At 28.9% G+C, this 19076-nt stretch overlaps 2 protein-coding genes across 2 annotated transcripts; both read right to left on the minus strand.

Annotated features, from left to right (window-relative positions):
* Positions 1-5055: 5055 nt before the first annotated feature.
* On the minus strand, positions 5056-6830 carry LOC107618409 (auxin-responsive protein IAA31-like). The gene is made up of 4 exons (XM_016320465.3): positions 6682-6830; positions 6388-6593; positions 6194-6293; positions 5056-5389 (listed from the first exon to the last, which is right to left on the minus strand). The coding sequence occupies exons 1-4, from the start codon at positions 6828-6830 to the stop codon at positions 5329-5331; spliced, it is 516 nt and encodes a 171-aa protein (XP_016175951.1). The 3' UTR covers positions 5056-5328.
* Positions 6831-12508: 5678 nt separating this feature from the next.
* Positions 12509-17850, minus strand: LOC107618408 (protoporphyrinogen oxidase 1, chloroplastic). Its single transcript, XM_016320464.3, has 9 exons — positions 17230-17850; positions 16218-16403; positions 16012-16096; positions 15045-15192; positions 14884-14964; positions 14620-14791; positions 13786-13945; positions 13514-13617; positions 12509-13108 (listed from the first exon to the last, which is right to left on the minus strand). Exons 1-9 carry the CDS (start codon positions 17650-17652, stop codon positions 12809-12811), a joined length of 1659 nt encoding a protein of 552 aa, XP_016175950.2. The 5' UTR covers positions 17653-17850; the 3' UTR covers positions 12509-12808.
* Positions 17851-19076: the final 1226 nt, after the last annotated feature.

Consider the following 19076-nt stretch of genomic DNA (forward strand, 5'->3'; position numbering starts at 1 on the left):
TTAATCACAATACTAGCATTGAAATAGATCAAGCAGATTAATAAATTTTTAGTAAAATTTATATTTATATTTATATTAATAATAGTATATTAACTAAAATATAATTAATTTTAAAAAAATTAAATTAAATTAGATGTTTATGTATACTATATAATTAATATTTGTCACATATAATGTTAAGGAGTAAATTGGCTAAGTGGCAAGTGGAAGCTGCTTTTGTTCTAAGGTTCTTGGTTTGAAACTTGGTGGAGACATTTTAAAATTTTGTTCTCCTTTACATTTACAATATCTCTATCTCTTCATTCTCTTTAGAATACATTATTAAATTTGTTAAATTAAAAAAAAAAAAGCTTTATAAGGTACAACATCTCTATCTCTTCATTCTCTTTCTTCTCATAAGTTACGTTGAATAAAAATATGCCCTAACAGAGAGTAAACAATGAGAATGAATTTTAAACGTGATAGGGTAAGAAGGGTAGAAGCTCAAACACAGGATAATAGATAAATAAGAAGAGACGCGATAAAAAATAATGCTTCCTTTCCTTGTTAGTTGTTGATTTTGTTTTATGGTTTCCTGAAAATTGTTGTTTAGGATAAATACTATTCCACTTGATGAATATGTATTTATTGCTACATTGAATTAAATTCACCAAACTCTAGTGTTGAAATCAAAAATAAAATTTTTATTGAATTAAATTTTCATTTACGAGAGATGTGAAGATTTGCGGATGGTTTTTTTTTTAATATCATAGAACAAAGACTAGGAAGGAAGGGAATGAAGAGAATGAAAAAAAAAATTTTTCACTCTCTACTAAGGTTGTGTTCAAAGTAATTTTGGAGAAGGAAGAGAATGAACAGACGCGATCATTTGTTAATCTTTTATCTAATTCAAATTTAATAAATTCAATAATTTATTACTTATTTTTCACTGTATCATCAAAAGGGACATGTCACACAATGCACACAGCCACCTGGCAGCCACTAACGTTGGAAAAATTACTCAGGCAACGGAAGGGTAAAAATAACAACAGAATTTGATATTGGTGTCTACAGATGATTCATTAAAAAATTGGAGTGTATATCTGTTCACTGTGTGATAATCCATGTGTACTTTTGTCCATTCTTTCATACTTTAATTAATATTCAATCACCAAAAGAGTAAATGGTCAAATTAGTTCTTGAAATATCACGCAATCTCCAGTTTAATTTTCGAAAAAAAAATTAATCAAATTTGTCCTTTAAAAGTTTCAGTTTAGTCATATTAGTCCTTCTGTTAATTCTATTGCAGACGGTATTAACAAAAACTAACATGGCACGTTAAGTTCCAGGTCAGCATTAAAATGATGTCATTTTTTAGGATGAGAGACAGTGAATGAAACGACGTTGTTGCGCTCCCTGCTTCTCTCACAACCACCTCTCTCTCACTTTCATTTCGATGTCGAGAGGAAAATAAGAAGAAACCTTCATCATGGTCGCAAAGTCAACCATCAACTTTGAGGTATCAAAAACGTTTAATCGACAAGAACGAAACTCTAATCCCAAAAATAATTTTTAGTTCCAGCAAAGAAACACTAATGAAAATTTGATCTTATCAATGGCATAATCCTAACAAAAATTTTAGTATCAGTAAAAAAAAAAAAAACTTTGGCTTCAAGAGAACCAAATTCCATAAAGAAAATGCAAAAACCATAACCAAACTCCAAAACAAAAAATAAACATGAACAATGAACAAAAACATTAATAGACAGACAGTAGACTCCTTTAATAATAAAAAACACAAAATTTTTAATTAACTTTCATGTACCGAATTATAATAAATCAATAGGAAACAAAACCCTGAGCCCAAAAACGGTTTCTAGTACCTGCAACAAAAAACATTAAAAAGAAATAAATTTATCAATAACACAATCCTAACTAGTTTAGTAGCTAGAAAAAAATACCTTTAACAACGCTGAAAATAGTTGTCGATCACGTCTTCAACCACTATGCCGAAGCCACTCCTCACTGGCGAACTTGTGACCAAGTCCCGACAAGTACTTCAATGGGCGATGATGATAAAGGTTTCTTCATTTTCTCTGCAACGCCGAAATGGAAGTGAGAGGGAGAGTACATATATGTTGTGAGAGAAATAGAGATTCCGTGTTAGTGTGACACCGAATGAAAGTGATAGAAAGAGTGTTGTCAATGACTAATTGAAGCAGGGACGACAACAGTACCGTTTTAAGCACTGCTTCTCATCTTAAAAAATAACATCATTTTAATGCTGACCTAAAATTTAACGTGCCAAGTCAGCTTTCGTTAACATCATCGGTTATAGAATTAATAGATGGATTAACGTGATTAAATTAAAATGTTTTAAAAATAAATTTAATTAAAAAAATTTCAAAGACAATTAAAATTTATATAATTTTTTAGAGACTAATTTAACTTTTTATTCGTCACCAAAACTTGGCATTTCTAATCCTAATTAGACAGGTACAGTTATTCTTCACACTTTATTAATAAATATATATATTATATACCTCTAATTTTATAATCAAAATGTGTTATATGTCACTTTCTTATTACAATTGGAATCAAATATTTCTCTCCAAAATTAAAGAATTCTTTTCTCCTCCTTACTAATTTTACAACAAAAATGTGCCACATGTCACTCTCTCATAATAATTGAAATCAAATCTTTCCCTCCATCCAAAATTAAAGAATTCTAACCTCCTCCTTACTAATTTTATAACCAAAATTTGCCACATGTCACTCTCTCATTACAATTGAAATAAAATCTTTCCCTCCAAAATTAAAGAGTTCTCCCTTCCTCCTTCTTCCTTTCTCTATTTCTCTCATTCCTTCGACCACTCTATCTATTTTATATATCATTATCAATATTAATGACTAATTACTAATTTGAGAATCAAAATGTGCAACATAACATTCTTTAATTACATTAAAATTAAAATTGAAATATTAAAATTGAAACTGAAATATACTTATATTATGTATCATATATTACTATCTAATTTAATAATCAAATGTGTCACATGACACTCTCTTATTAAAATTGAGAGAATTTTTTTTTCAAAATTAATAAACTCCCTTCCTAAATTCTCTCATCTACCTCTCTCCATTTTTTATTTCTCTCTACTATTTTTACTCTATATATAATTTATATTTTATATTAGTAATTTGACAAATCAAAATATTTCATCCGATATTTTTTTATAATTAAAATAAAATTTTTTCTTCCAAAATTAACAAATTCTCACTCCCACTCTCAGTCTTCATCTTTATCTTTCTATCTCTTTTCTCTCATTCTTTATTTTTTCTATCTTTCTCTTCTACAGAAAACAAAGTTAACAAAATAATATAATTTAAATAAAAAATATTATTATTATGATTATTATTATATACATAATTTTTTATTTAGTTTTAAATTTTTACTGCTTATCTTTCATTCAAAGATTTATTACATATGATTTAGAAAGAATACTAATGTTAATTAAAAGTTAAAATCAAGATTCAATTGTTTTAAAAAAGTTAATTTTGAGTTAATTTTATAACTATCAGTATAATTTTTTTATACTAATATCTAATTATATTTTTATATACACAAGGAGAAAAAGTATTATTTTTAAATAACAAGTATAAAAATTAATTATTTCTATTTGTGCAACAGACTTAACAGTTAATACCTAATTAAATGTAAAAGTATATACGTTAAACTGTTTTAAATTTTAGATAACGAATGTTAAAATTAATTATTAATAAAAAAATTATACTTTTTTATATAAAAATAATAACTAAAAATTTTATTATTTAATTTTTTATCTACAGATACCTTGATCTTCTTAGTTAGAGAATTTTATCAACTTACGATTTTTTTTATAAAAGTAGTTTAATTTTTTAAATTTTTTGTAACATACATAATTTATACTGTAAAAAGAAAGTGGACCGTAATAATATTACGGATAAAAATATTAGTATCTTCTATTTTATTCGCCTAATCAGATTTTCTGGGTCTGCTAGAACATGATTACGTAGTGTCGTCCCTTCCTGTTTCAACATTGTCCTCCTGTGTTCATATATTTTAGTGCAAAATTTACCCTTTTGTGGGAATGCGGAGAAACTTGGTCTTTTCAAATGGGGAAATTGTGTCGGCAATGAGAGAAGACTATAGCCCTAAAATTAACTTCTACAAAGAAAATAAAGGCAGTAGATACATGGATCAGTATCAATGGGAATTTATTTTTCTTTTGGAGTTAAAGAAGATACGTACTATTGTTTTCTAGTTAGGGAATTTCTCTCTTCCTCCTTAAAGAAGTGTCCATTTTTTTCTATTTTTAGTTGTATTAAAATAATAATTTAAATGGACTGGAATTACAGAAAGTAATAAAAATAAATTTTAAAAATTTCTCTATTTTAGACTGGTGCAGTATAATTTTCTTTTATTTTTTATCCATTTAATTGTTTATCACTTGTTCCAATATTGATTAGAATAGTAATAATAAGGAGTATTATTGAAAAAAAATAATATTGCATTGATTTATTAAATAAACACTTATTTGTAGAAAAAAAAATTGAGATGATGATCACTTATATGAGAAGAAAGAGAGTATTTAACTTTTGGCTTAACTAATACATAACAATTTTAGTTTGATTAATAACAATATTATTTAAACATATTTTTTTTAATTAGTGTTAAGGATTATTATTAGTACATTTATTTATTTATTTATTATAAAAAAGATTGACAAATATAATTGTATATTGACTCTTTCAATGAATAATATGCATAAATAAAATTGATAATTAAAAATCAAATAATAATTTAAATTAAACATATCAAATTATTTAACAATTCAAAACTATTATTTTGCATGAAAATAATTATATACGAGTCTCCACTTTTCAAGAATTTTATTAATAATTCTAGTAAAAAATTTCATATGTTCTTCGTTACTTTGTCGCATCTTTGGTATTTATATTTATAATAAACTTGACTACAAATTTTAGTTATATGACCCTTAAAAACAGTTTGATTGAGTTGTAATTCATTAAAATTCTCCAGAGTAAAAGTAGATTTGGAATATACAATTACAAAATAGAGGAAATATCATTATAAATGATTGTATCCCTTCATTTTCTTCCCTCTCATTCTATCTGTTTCTAATCCTTGACTACCTCATTCACATAATCTCATCATTCATTCCCAACATCCAAAAATACACTAATACTGAAGAGTATCATTATCATTTTTGTTATCATCAGTGATCACTGCATTCACTTTAATTTTATATGACAAAATTTGATATCACATGAGGAACCAATATGCATTCAACATCCAAATGTGTCAACCCTGGTGATCTTCAACCTCTTTACAGCTGATAAGAACATCCTACAAGAACAAGACATTTATTAATACCAACATTTGTTATTTATATTTATTTGATAGGAAATTTAGTGGATCTCATTTTTCGGAGGTTATTATATTTAACTTATTTACAACTTCTCATTTCAATTTGTAATATTTGAAATATATAAAAGATAGACTAAGTGATTGTGAATATTTTTAAAATATGAATTAAATATTTTCTAAAACTATAGAATAAGATTTTATCATACATCAAGTTAACACATTTCTTTATCTTGAATATGGTGTTAGGTTTATTTTTATGTGATGTTTACATTTCATCCAATAATAAATAAATGTTCATCCACTTAAGTGTACAAAATACTTTTTGAAAATGGATATTATGATTCCTAATTTTAATAAAAAATGCTATATGCATATCAAAAATTAATCGCTATGTATTTATGTAGAAATATATTTGTTATTTAACTTATTTTTAATGTATATCTTATATTTTAATATATATTCTATATAAATTATTAATTTTTTTTACACGGTTGATTTTAATGATGACACTTTTTTTTTATAAATTTATACAAATATATCATGCAAAAAATTATATATAAAGTGACATTATAAAAATTAAAAGTAACAACATTGTTATGCTATTTTTTAAAATTTTCTTAACAAGAATACTTAATATGAAATATTTCACTAAAAATATATTTATTTATTAAATACACTTAAAAGAACAACACATTTTTACTTCTTTCATATAATACCCTTAAAACACTCTTACCTAAATCCTATTATTACTATTGAGAGAACCCTAATATAATGTTAACTTACTCCCAAGGCACATCTCCAACCATAATCAAGTCCCCTTCTCCATCCTCATAAGTTAGAACATGGCACCTCTCTGCTTGCACTGCATCTAACTCAGTTCCCCCTATTCAAAACAAACAAAATAAAACATTATACCATTGTTATTTTAATTAGGAATAAAAGGTTAATAAAAAAAATGAGATAGAGTAGTTTATTACAGAATATGGTAGTGTCAAACATTTGTTCAAGAGCTTTAACCAATTCATGGTAACCATCATGAACTAAAAGGTTGAGTTTTCTACCAATTGGAATGCCTTCCATGTACACTTTGACAAAGAACGTGTTATGGTCACTGCAATCATTTGCCAATTCAGCACCTTGTGAAGTACTTGCAAGTGATGATGATTGGATTTGCCACTGCCCCCTAACATGTAACAACAAAAACCATATGGAATTTTAATTGATTGAAAAGAAACATGTGGTATAAGAATGTTGATATAATAGAAACCTACCTTGAGATAGAGGAAGGAAGATGTTGATGATGAGTGGAAGAAATGCTGAGTCCAAGACTAAGATCATCATGAAGATGTGAAGAAGCAGTTGAGAAAGAAGGGCTGAAAGATGAAGAGGAAGAGGAACAGGAAGACCCTCTTTTACCCATTTCTGTCAAATAACAATCACTAGTAACACTTACCCGCCGCCTTATATACAACCCCTTCAATTTTTTTGTAAACTAAAAACCCGTTTCTAAATAGAAATATAGAGATATAAAATTATATATAATAGATAAAATATAAATATAAATTTATATTTAAAAATATTAAATTAATATATTTATTATTATTATTATTATTAATTTTATAATTATACTTTTTAAAATTTATTTTTATATTTAATTTATTATTAAATAAAATATAAAAATATTAATTTTATACCTTTATTTTTGATATCTTATTCTTCTAACTAAAAGCAGCAGCGTTCGACAACAATATAAGAATAGTATGAATTAGAGGTGAGTTTCCCAGCAGCTGCGCCACACTGCCATTGGTCACCTCGTTTTCCTTTCAATTAGTCCTATGTAATTTTGGTAGACCAGAAGATATGTTGCCATAGTAGCCGACAACTACACGTGTCACTTACCACTTCATATCAACTCTCTTTCAAACTTTCAATGCTGTATTTTTTTTTTTCAACATTTAATGTATGTTTTATTATAAAAAGGAGTTAAATTGTCTTTAAACAGTAATTCTTTTTCACCCTCTAATTTGATCCATTAAATTTGAGATTTTTTTTTAACAGAATCATGATTTAATACAATACTTTTTGAATTTTGCACTTTTGCTTTAAAGTCTCTATCTAATACAGCAATTTTTTATGCTAAACTAAAAATTTTATAATTTTCAATACATTCACTACTTTAAGACTTTTAAAACTTTTTCTTATTAAAATCCTTAACCAAATTTAGGAAAAATAAACATCAAACTTGTTCATATTGAAATAGTTACGAAGAAGTAATTAATAATAGAGGATGATATGAAAAATTAGCAAAGAGACAAGAGTTAGACAAAGTGTGTGATGAGTAACAAATACTAAGTCGATCTGTTTTTGAGGATGATGGAATGAACCTACACTGTACACATTACACAATTAATGGGCAAAAATTCAAAGGGGACAAAAGGACAAAGAACATAGATTTCTTAAAATTTTGTATAGAGTAATATCTCCTCAATCAATGTTCAATGGATAGAATCATCGTGTTGCGCATGGTGGACATTGCTTGTAGAGACACAAAACGTATAAAGGCATTGGTACAAGTGATCGATCACCAAACATATACTGCCGTATATTATATTAATATTATTTATTTATCTTGTATCCTTAGAATATATATTAAAATTATAAATTAAAATTTTTTTATTAAAAATATAAAAAAATTAAATTTTTGATGTATTTATTTTATATTTATTAAATAAAAAATTTAAAATATTCTATTAATAATAAATTTATTATGTATTTTAAAAATACATGTTAATTAAACCTATATTATTATACCAAGAAAACACACTTTCATAATAATTCCTTGAAACGCTCTATGAAAATTAAAGCAGAAGAACAATGGGAAAAAAGTTATTAGGGTGGAAATTGTAAGTTCTCTCTTTAAACTTGCTTCATGTATGTGTGGTTATTTTTAATTTCTTTTAAAAGATGCAATTTAATTTTCTGATAAAATAATTTTTAAAATTTGAACAAGTGCATTTGATAAAATAATTTTTAAAATTTAAAAATATTATAATAGACATTAATGTAAAAATTTAATTTGAATATTAATTAACGTATAAAATTATATTAAATTTTTTAATTTTGATAAATACAAGTCAACGTTAAAAAACTCTTCTTAAGTGTCCGTGACTTTTAAAAACAGCAAGTATAAATAAATGAACTTTTTATTTACTAACCGCAAAACAAAATACTTATGCTTTTGAAAATCACAAATGTCTCTCTAAAAAATTTTACCAAACTAAGCCAATATTATTCCACTTCTTATAACTTTTGAATGACTTGCGAATAATCTCAGCAACTCTTACAATTTCATATGTTCCAAAAAAATTCTCTAATTCCTTCCCAATCAAATATTCTAACTAAATTCCTTTTTAGTCAGTCAACCACTTTTTACATATTTCCTTTTTCGTTAAAACAGCTATCATGCTTTCAAAATAAATGGTTGCATTCCAAAGACATATGCTAACTAAATTCTTCAAAGAAAAAAAAAAAGAAAAGAGGACATACATAATTATGAGAGTAGTTGTGCGAATGGTGAATTCATGTTCATGAGACAGGTCTCTGACTAATGTCAAGTTTTGACTTCAATGACTCCGTCATATCCGGGGTATGTAACAAGTTTTTGCAAAGTGTTTCTCTCATTTTATTTTCTGAAATTAACTACACTAGATAATGTTTTCCCACCAATTTTTTTTTTTCATTTATATTATGAAGAAATGTTTCATGGTTTCATGTTGTTTCATTTTCCTTTGCCTTTTGATTAGGGTACAGTGCCTTTATTTTTCTGTTATGCTTGAATCATTTTTGGGTTCATTAATATCTAAAGCACTTTTTTCAATTATAAATAAATCAAACAAAGAACAAAAGGGCATATGGATAAAATATTTGCGTTTTAATTTGAACTTCGTCACATGTGTGGATATGTAAGACTAAAGAAATTGTTAAACATTCCAGGAGTATTAAAAATTCAAGGTTGATAATAACCTCTGTCTTTTTTATATAAATATTATAAATATCATTTTTTTTCCTAAAACAAAAAAGGCAAAACCGATTTTATATATGAATAGTTTCATTTCATGTCTTAATATTTGTCCCCTTTTCTTCTCATTCAAAGAATGCCCAAGAATTTCTCTTTGTTTTATATGGTCATTGGTCAAGATATCACGAGCCCATATCCTGGGGAGATGCAAATCAAATTTATACTTGGAAATAAATCTTTAGGCGTTGACCAAAAGTTCAATATGTAAATAATTCTGTAAAAAAAATATATGTTATAACAGTAACTATTAGAAATATAATTATTCATATATATTTTTTTTTATCAGCTTCAACTTTTAAACAAAATAGTTTCATAAAATAGTATAAGAGCCTTTATGAGACAAAAAAAAAATAAATTTAGAATTTGATTCTGGTTGAATTTCAAAAAAAAAAAATCAGTACAAAACAAAATCAAAAAATTTTCTGCTAAAAAAAGTAAAGACTCTTGTTTGATGGAGCATATTAAAATATAATTATTCATATCACTTTTTTTATAGTTTAAATTTTTAGACGAAATAATGTCATAAAAATAACAATAGGCATTTTATTATATAAAATATCAAACACATGTTAAAATGAGATTTTTATAATAAAACTCTCTTTATGCATAATTAAGGTGAGTATGGTTAACAAGAAAAAAGAACAAAAAAGAGAAATAAAAGACATGGTTACTGGTCACTGCTGGTAACGTTACATATATATATATCACATTCTTCAATATTCATTTTCTGCATGATTTCACGGTTCAAAATCTCATCCCCACGTGTGCAATTCACGTGTTCCACGCAATTTGTTCTTCACCCGGATCACATGCTGGATTTGCTTTATTTCCACGTTCATTCTCAAAGGTGAGTTGAAGAGGGGAAAGAAAGAACGTGATTGCTTTCATCTAAAGAAATGGAGAATGCTTCCTAAAGAGCTATAGGAAAATCAAATAGTAGGCTTAAGACCCATATTATCAGTAATATGTTGTGAATAAGAATTAAATGGTCATAGGAATATTGAATAAACTAGCAAAAATGATAATCAAAACTTTATATCACCAAAAAGAATTTTGAAATATACGAATAATGAATAAATTTTTAAAAGATTTAAAAAATAACAAAAAATATCTTTTTTTAAAAGTAGCAAATTCTTTTTGTATTTGATAAACAATTTTTACATTTGATTTGAACTTTTGTAAAAAAAAAAAATTAAGATAATTATTTAAAAGGTTCACCTAAAAATTGGAGAAAAATTCAATCTCTATACTTTTAATTTTTTAAAAATTTTTGGTCATTTATAAAAAGAAAATCACTTAAATTTTAAAAATAAAAATTCTTATTTTCTTAATCATAGTTATAAAAAATTACGTTAAATTAAATTCAGCATTTACAATTTTTTGAAAATTATATATATATAATGAGAATGGAATGTTTATATGAGAATGTGATAATGTAATTATTATCGTTGAATTAAATTTATATATACACTTTCGTTATTTTTAAAATTTTCAAAAACTTATTTATTATTCTTATCTTTTTAAATTGTTTCTGTCCATGATTGCAATTTTTAGGTACTATATTAATAGTTTATCTACCGAATATTCTAAGTTGTAAATGTAGTCTAAGACATTTGATTATGAGATCACATATATACTGTTTTACTAATTTCAGTTAATCCTAAAAAGTGTTAATTAAAAAGATAAATCATATTTTACTTAATAATAATAATAATAATAATAATAATAATAATAATAATAATAATAATAATAATAATAATAAGTTTTGAACGTATTAAAAGAGGAGAAGAATGATAAAAGTAAAATGTTCCCCACCAGCCGAACAATAAGGTTGGTTGGAGGAGCTATTAACCCGTCATTTGATCTCAAATACAGTATTTGTGTTGGGTTGAAAGTTGAAACCTTATAAAAGCAGAGTGTAACGTACAACCAGTTTTTTCTTAAATAGGAAGGGCTAAATAGATTTGTCTAAAGATGTGAAGACTAAAATGTGTTATTTCTCCTTCCACATTCTTTTATCATTGCTTTGTTTCGCGGTCATCATTTCTAATTCTCATTTTTCATTCACTATCACTGGTCAAACTTTCTAGATATGACTTTTGAAGAATACCAGCAGTGTGCGCTGCGTGCCTTCACCCCTCGTTTCTTTTAATTTATTTTCTATATTTAATAAGGTTATTGTTATCATACTTTTCATTACAATGCCTACTCCACATATTAAAGTGACAAAATTTTCATTTCAAATAAATAAATATATATCCAGTATAATTTGAGTGTTTCTAACGTTTTTTAAAATTTTTAAAGATATTTGTAACATTATTTCGTTTCAATTTTATCTTTAGCATTTTAATTAAATTTCAATTTTACCCTTAGAGATACTTTTTTACAGTTAATTTTTTTATCAATTTTACCCTTGTTTATATCATACCATTAGCATCTATTCTTCATTAGTTCATTATCAGCGTATGTTCATCACCTTCCTGTACAAAATAGATAGTCTTCCTATAGAAAAGCAAAATTACAAGATTGGAGAATCATCTACCTTACATAAGAAAAATCCCATTATTCATCACTGACGACACGCCAATAGGGTAATTCCCACCTCGCCACATCGTTAGCACAAAAAGGAGTCTATTAGACCATAATTAGCCAGAAATAAAGTCATTAGAAAAGAGTTTTGAAACAAGAGCTAGATAAGTATCTTCACCTTCTCATAACAAGGTAGGAGTCAAACCCACTTTCAGTCCAAAGCCAAAATGTATCCTATGATCTTTTCATTCCCATCTATTTGTATTTGTATCAAAATCAAGGCCATGTACTGTTAACAAAATAAATCCCTTGAAGCTCATGTCCCTAACCCCAAAATTACCGAACACGTTAATCTTTTGGTTAGTAAACCTTAAGAAACTTGAAACAAGTTTTAAATAAGGACTTTGTTCCTTGAAAAACATAGATAGGGCCTATTTTGGCGTAACATAAGAATAAGTCTCAGCATCCCTTATTGGGATAGCGCAGAAGCATTTGAGGATTAGAACCACACAAGAAAACTATAAAATAAAATCAAAATGTAAAAATTTCAGAAACAAGACCTACAATCATGACACTCGTCCAATTGTTTCAGAATATTGCCTGGATTGTCATAACAGGTCAAAATCTACTAAGCCTATCAGATCAGAGGGGAAGGGTGGAGTAACTGTGAGAACTACTTTGCTAAATACATCTGAAATCCGCATCTATATGCAACTGAATCTGCCAAGGACCTGAAGTGCCTGATTTGAGCAAAGTTGCTATTACAATTCAACGGGAAACAAATATTACCACTATTTGTAAACCTTCTGTGCAAGAAAATCATCTACTTCGGCAGCTATCTCATAGGCTCCCTCAACACATCGACCCAATGCAACGCCCGAGACATAGTTGCCCCCAAGGAACAGCCCCTCAAACCCAGTATTTTTGAGAGAAGATTTAGCAATATCTAGCAGATCAAGATGGCCAACTAAGAACTGTGGAATAGCTTGAGGCCAAACTCTCACCCCCAACGCGAATGGATCCCCGGCATTTGGGTTTATGAGCATTTTTCTCAAATCTCGATCTACTGCTTCAACAAGTTCACTATCCGTCTGCCATTAAAGTTTAACAAGACAAGAATTTAGAAGAAACAAAATGTGGGAGAAATGCAGATCAAGAAATAAACTTGATTATATATAACACAGTAGTTTATACTGATGTGTAATATCATAATAGCAACGATTTCAAGCATATTTAATCAGCAAAAAGCCATGAACATGATGCTTAAAAGCTAGCACCACCAATAATCAAGCAGAAACATTTAAAACAAGTATGTGGGACCATAATTGCTTCAACTAGACAAGCAGTACACAAGTTATTGATGAATGGTTCTTCGTAGTTTATACCATCCATGAAGGGTTTATGCTAGAAGGAAGGCTAGTTCTATAAACCCAATTTGATACCGACTAATAAACATCATTTATATTAAATGTTCATGTTTTATAAAAATGTTAAACCTTTGATAAAATTCCAGGATTAGTAGCGCCTCCGATGTAGTTCAAGAGTAGAACCCTTCCATCTGGTGCTCGGTTAGGGAACAGTGATGAGCTGTATATAGTTCCTGTCAAAACCACGTAGATGTATTTTCCTTATTACAAAACCTGATGCAACACAACATTGCATTCTCCAATCCCAAATTCAAAGTAGAAGGTAATAATTAAAAAAAAACATACGGCAACTTAAAGTGTTCTAAGCCTCTGCTTTTTGCTGTATGCAATAAAATATTTACCTAATGTTTCCACCCCTTGGGTGCGTGGGTGCAATTGACCAAACCCTTTCAATTCACCATCTATCAAGCATTCTGATCGAATAGCTTCCTTTGGATAGGAAACAGAAACCGCAGCAACTGGAGGGTAATAAAACTTTGAAAGTGCGTCTGCAGCAGTCTCCTGGAAGAGAGATTAAGACTGATCTTAATATATAAAATAGACTATAGAGACTATCATTCCACAAACTGTTCATTCACCAGATAAATCATTGGTTGAGAAGCTTAGACTCAAGCAGAAAAGCTTGTATCAAAGGATGTGAAGTCCCGAAAACTTTGTTTACTAACTTCTAGAGCATGCTTGTGAGTGTGTACTATGCCTGAAAACATTTCTAATATATTGTTCTCCATTATTACTAATTTCATATCCAGACAAACATAAACAAATAGCTTTCGTCTGATGATGATTTACTAGTCAGGGAAAAGTCACAGAACGAGCAATATTAAGGTTTTTAGCTATATTGGTAACTCTTCTGCTATAATTATTGCACAGTTTAGGAAATCTATTATTATGTTCCTATCAAATTAAGAGGATCAATAAAGACATATGCAACCAGAAGCACATACACATGCATGTGAACAAATAATCACACACACACACGCACACACAAAAAATCATGCAAGCAGAGAAAACCAAAGCCCTGCCATCAGGTAGCAATTGATAGAAAATATGCAAACTTTTACATATTCAAATGTAAAGAGAGTTTCAATATCTTATATGGTTAAGTTCCGGCATTCTACTGACAAATACTCATTTCATAATTAATTGATATAATCCCCTTCAGAAAAGAAACTTACAGAGATGGAACGCAACAATGTACTGGCAACATGCGAAGGAATGGTCATGACAACACTTTTTGTCTGCAAAGAGACTACTCCCTCTGGCGTATCATATGTCAAACTGTACTCTCCACTATCCAGTTTACTAATACCCAAAAGCTTCCAGGATAACTTCACTTTGTTGCCTAACCTGTCAAAAGGGCAGAATTTTAATAGGATGACTAGTTCAGAAAACAGTTTTACATCTACTGGAATATTAGGTAAAGGGACACATAAGAGTACTTTGCAGAAATTGCCTCTGGCAACATGATAAGTCCCTTCCGGAAAGATCCAACGGTTTGGCCCTTTGGTGTTGGCAGGCGCCTACACAATGACTTGAATTAGTGAAACAACCAATAAATTGCAGCATGAATCCAAAAGCTCCAGAGCAAATATAATATTACGGATCTCGAGGAGGTTTTGAAGTACTCTTTCTCTCTTGTATTGCTTTGAAAGTGCCACCAATAATGCTTCCGCCATTTTGTTCAAGCCTCCAAACTTTTCCAAATGCCGCTTTCATACTTAATTTTGAAGGGTCACCCGCATAGACACCTGTTTATGGAACAAATTCGGCTGAGCAATAGCATTTCCAACAAAAAATAATGGTTTACTTGAACAAAAGAATCACAATTAAAGAGAAGCTAGACGATGTGACCTCACCACAAATTAATTACAAAATGAAATACAAGATGAATTTCAGTCTTTTATCAGTTATGAGAAATTTTAGCTGACTTGTATAATCTATCGAGCATGTGCTTTTACAATTATTTGGTTTTTTTCATACACTTCAGTCACGATTATAAGCAGGAAAAGAAAAGAGAGGAAACAATTCATTGTGTGTCAAGGTTATAGACCAAGTTTATGATTTCTAGTATATGCAATAAACAGAATCTATGAATAATTATGGACAATCAAATTAGATTGGACTTGCTTCTTTGGACTGGCAAATGTATTGCCCAACTCCAACAACCTCAAACAGGAAAGTAATAAAATTCAGTTTTATGAGGTAGCCTGTTTAAAGGATCCAACATAATATTCACGAATAGTTTAAATGAACACAGCAATGTGGTAGAAATTCACGAAGCTTTTACAACAATGAAGTTCTCAACTACACAAGTTTGTATCTCCAACTTTAAAGAAGAACAGTGATAAGACGGATTTATGTTCTATGGGAGTCTCTGAAACTTTGAATTCGATAAGGCTAAAAATCAGTTATCACTACGAATTGATTATATTTCACCAATAAAAAACTTGACATGATTAGATCTAAAAGAATATAGAAATCTCTGTCAGCACAAAATACTAAGTAGTTGGCAAGGATAACGAAAAAAAGAGTGAAAACAAGTCAATAATAAATATTCTGGCTCTCACCAGAACAAAAAGGTTCTATTAGGCGTTCAAAAACTTCATCTCCAAGGTTACGGCGCACAAACTCTTCAACTGATTCCTCGTGACCCTGTCACCTTCGTCAATATTACATCATATGAGAAAAATCATATTATCCTTGCCATTTACCCTTATGGGAAATGCATTGAGACAACAATATCAAATCAAAGAAAGGGATCAGGAAGACACACTGGAGGAGGAGGTCGAATTCCAAGTGCACCAAAGCCAGCTCTTAGCTTGCCACCAAAGCTCATCAAATCAAAGAAAGGTAAATCAGTTGGCTTCCCAGGCACTGGCCTCAATCTCCCATTCCACAACACAAATCGTGGCGCATTAGGATCACCAAGAACAAGTTCATCCTTCAGACCACTATCCACCTGCCAAAAACTAATAATTCAACCATGGACACAGAACTAGACAACTAATAACTGCAATATGCATAACAGTCCACAAATACAATTCACAATACAAGTGTAAAACATCAAATTAGACCTAGAAAGAAATGTGGACATCAAATTGGTCCTCAAAATAGTTGTCGCATGAATTTGGACTTCAAAAGAATAATTTTGATTTCACTTTATTCCAAATGTTAGCTGTCATCAAGAAAACATCAAATGATATCTAATTGTCATCCATCCTTGAAATATTATGTTTCATTTCTTTGAAGAACCAAATTTGTAGCCTAACTCTTTCGAAGGCCAATTTGGGTCCATTTCAGTAGACATTAGCCAACATGTTACAAATTTACAATATCAAGTCATGGCATTCAGAAAATGTAATGTCATTATATAACATGATATATCAAATGAAACTACTGGTTTCTTTGTGAAGGATAATAATTTGACTAGTGTAAAATTAAAATCAATTGAGGTTCTACTCAAAATTCATCATACCACAACAAACTGGTTCCAAAGTTCACCTCAAAATTCAAATTACAGACCTTAATGTTAATAAATTCCCCAAAAATGATGATAGAACATCCTAAAAAACTTCCTAAATACTAAAATGAAGTAAAAAGTAAATACCATAAATGGTTTGGAATCTTTAGAAAGCAATAAATTCTTCCTTCAAGAAAATGCTTAGGATAAAAAAAGTTAGAGAGAAAAACCATTTCGCCCATTCCATTCCGAATAACGAAACCTAAAAGACGATGAAAAAGGAAACAGTAACAGAACTAAGTGAGAAAGGGAACGTAATTCTTACCACCATGGTAAGCATGGGATCAGAGGGCTGGAAACTGTTGGGACCTTCCTCCCACAGATAACCGTCCCTCTCGACGGTGGTGATGTTGCCTCCAACTCGGTCTCGGGCCTCGGTAACGACGACGTTCGCGGCGGCCTTGGCGTGCTTGGTGGAGAGCGCCTGCGCGATGCAGAGGCCGCTGATACCGCCGCCGACCACAACACAGTCCACAGAGGCACCGACAGCGGAGCGGGGGAGGGAGGCGGTGGAAGATTCGCCGGCGAGGGAGCAGCGGATGAGAGGGAATTTGGTGGTGGAGGGATGACGACATGGAGACGGGAATGGGATGATGAGTGGGGAGTGGGGAGAGAAGGAGGAGGTAGGAGAGTGCATTGTGTTTTGGAGGAAAACGGTGTCGTTTGGGAGTGTCAACATGGCGGACATGGCATGGAATGGAATGGAAAGGAAGAAATGTTGTGAATGGGAAGGGGGCAGTTCGTTATCTTGGTGAAATCTCAGCTCATCAGTAAAGCCGATAGTGTGTCCAATAGACCAATACCATGCCAGTGTTTGATTGCACGCTAAGTAGCTAAGACTTCTACCATTCACTGTTCACTACCCCCGAAAACTTTTTTTTTGTTTGAGTAGAGTGATAAACTGATAATTAAGGGTGTGTCTGGCAAACACGTTGGGGAAGAGAGAAGTTCGTTTGAGCTTTTTGAAAGTTTTATTTTGATGTTTGGCAATTTTTATTTTTCTAAATGCAAAATTGATTCTGCCTCTGAACGTACGTCCAGTAAAAGCTAAAATTTGTACCTTCTGCGTTTCACGTTCATGGTTGCTGATTGCTATTAGAAAATTGGGTACAAATTTTTTTTACTAGTCCTACCCTTCATTTTTTTTTTCTATAAGAATGATACAATAACTATTACATGTTCTTTGTAGTTCTTCCTAATTCCTACTTCTTCATAGTTTTTTAGTTCCAATTTTTTTCATCAAAATCATTCAAATTTGTTTCGATCACTAACAAATTGAATATTTTAATTTTTTAATTATTTTTAGCACTTATTTTCATATTTTAATTTTTATGTTTTTTTATTGTATTTTTTATTTATATGATAAATATTTTTATATTATTTATGTAGTGTTCTGATTTCTGTTATATTTTTATATGAGTTTTTTTATTATTTAATATATTATTTTATATAGGTATATTTTTTATGATTTTTTTTTATTTTTAGTTGACTTTGTTTATATGATTTTTTATTTATTTTATTGTATTTCTTTGATTTATATGATAAATGTTGTTGATTTTTTTATTTTTTATGGTGTTCTAATTTTTTAAGTATTTTATTAATTTTTATGATATTTTATTATTTTTTTCATATGAATTCTTTTTTTTTATCCTTTACTGCATTGTATTTATGTTGTGTATAAAATTTTTTTATTTTTTTATTTGATTTTATTCGTATGAATTTTATTTACTTTTTATGGTATTTTTTTGTTTATATGATATATGTTGTTGATTTTATGAAATTTTTATTATTTCTTATTTGTATAATTTTTTTCTTATTCTTTGATGTACTCTATTTTTGTTTTGTATTTATTTTTTTTATTTTTTATTCTGACTTTGTAAAATTTGTAATTGTAATTATTATATACTACATTTATTATCAAAATTTTGTATAATATAAATTATGATCCTATAAAAAAAAGGACAAAATGAATAAAAAATTAATTATAAATAACAATAAAGTCATAAATAATGAAAATTTATAGTCTAAAATAATACTAAATTAAAGAGTACTGATGGTACTAAAAAAATTATAGAATATTTTTTTTGTTTGACATTATAAAATTTATAGTAC

Source organism: Arachis ipaensis, chromosome B9 (genome assembly GCF_059453495.1).
Source record: "Arachis ipaensis isolate K30076 ecotype BB chromosome B9, ASM5945349v1, whole genome shotgun sequence".
Lineage (NCBI taxonomy): Eukaryota > Viridiplantae > Streptophyta > Magnoliopsida > Fabales > Fabaceae > Arachis > Arachis ipaensis.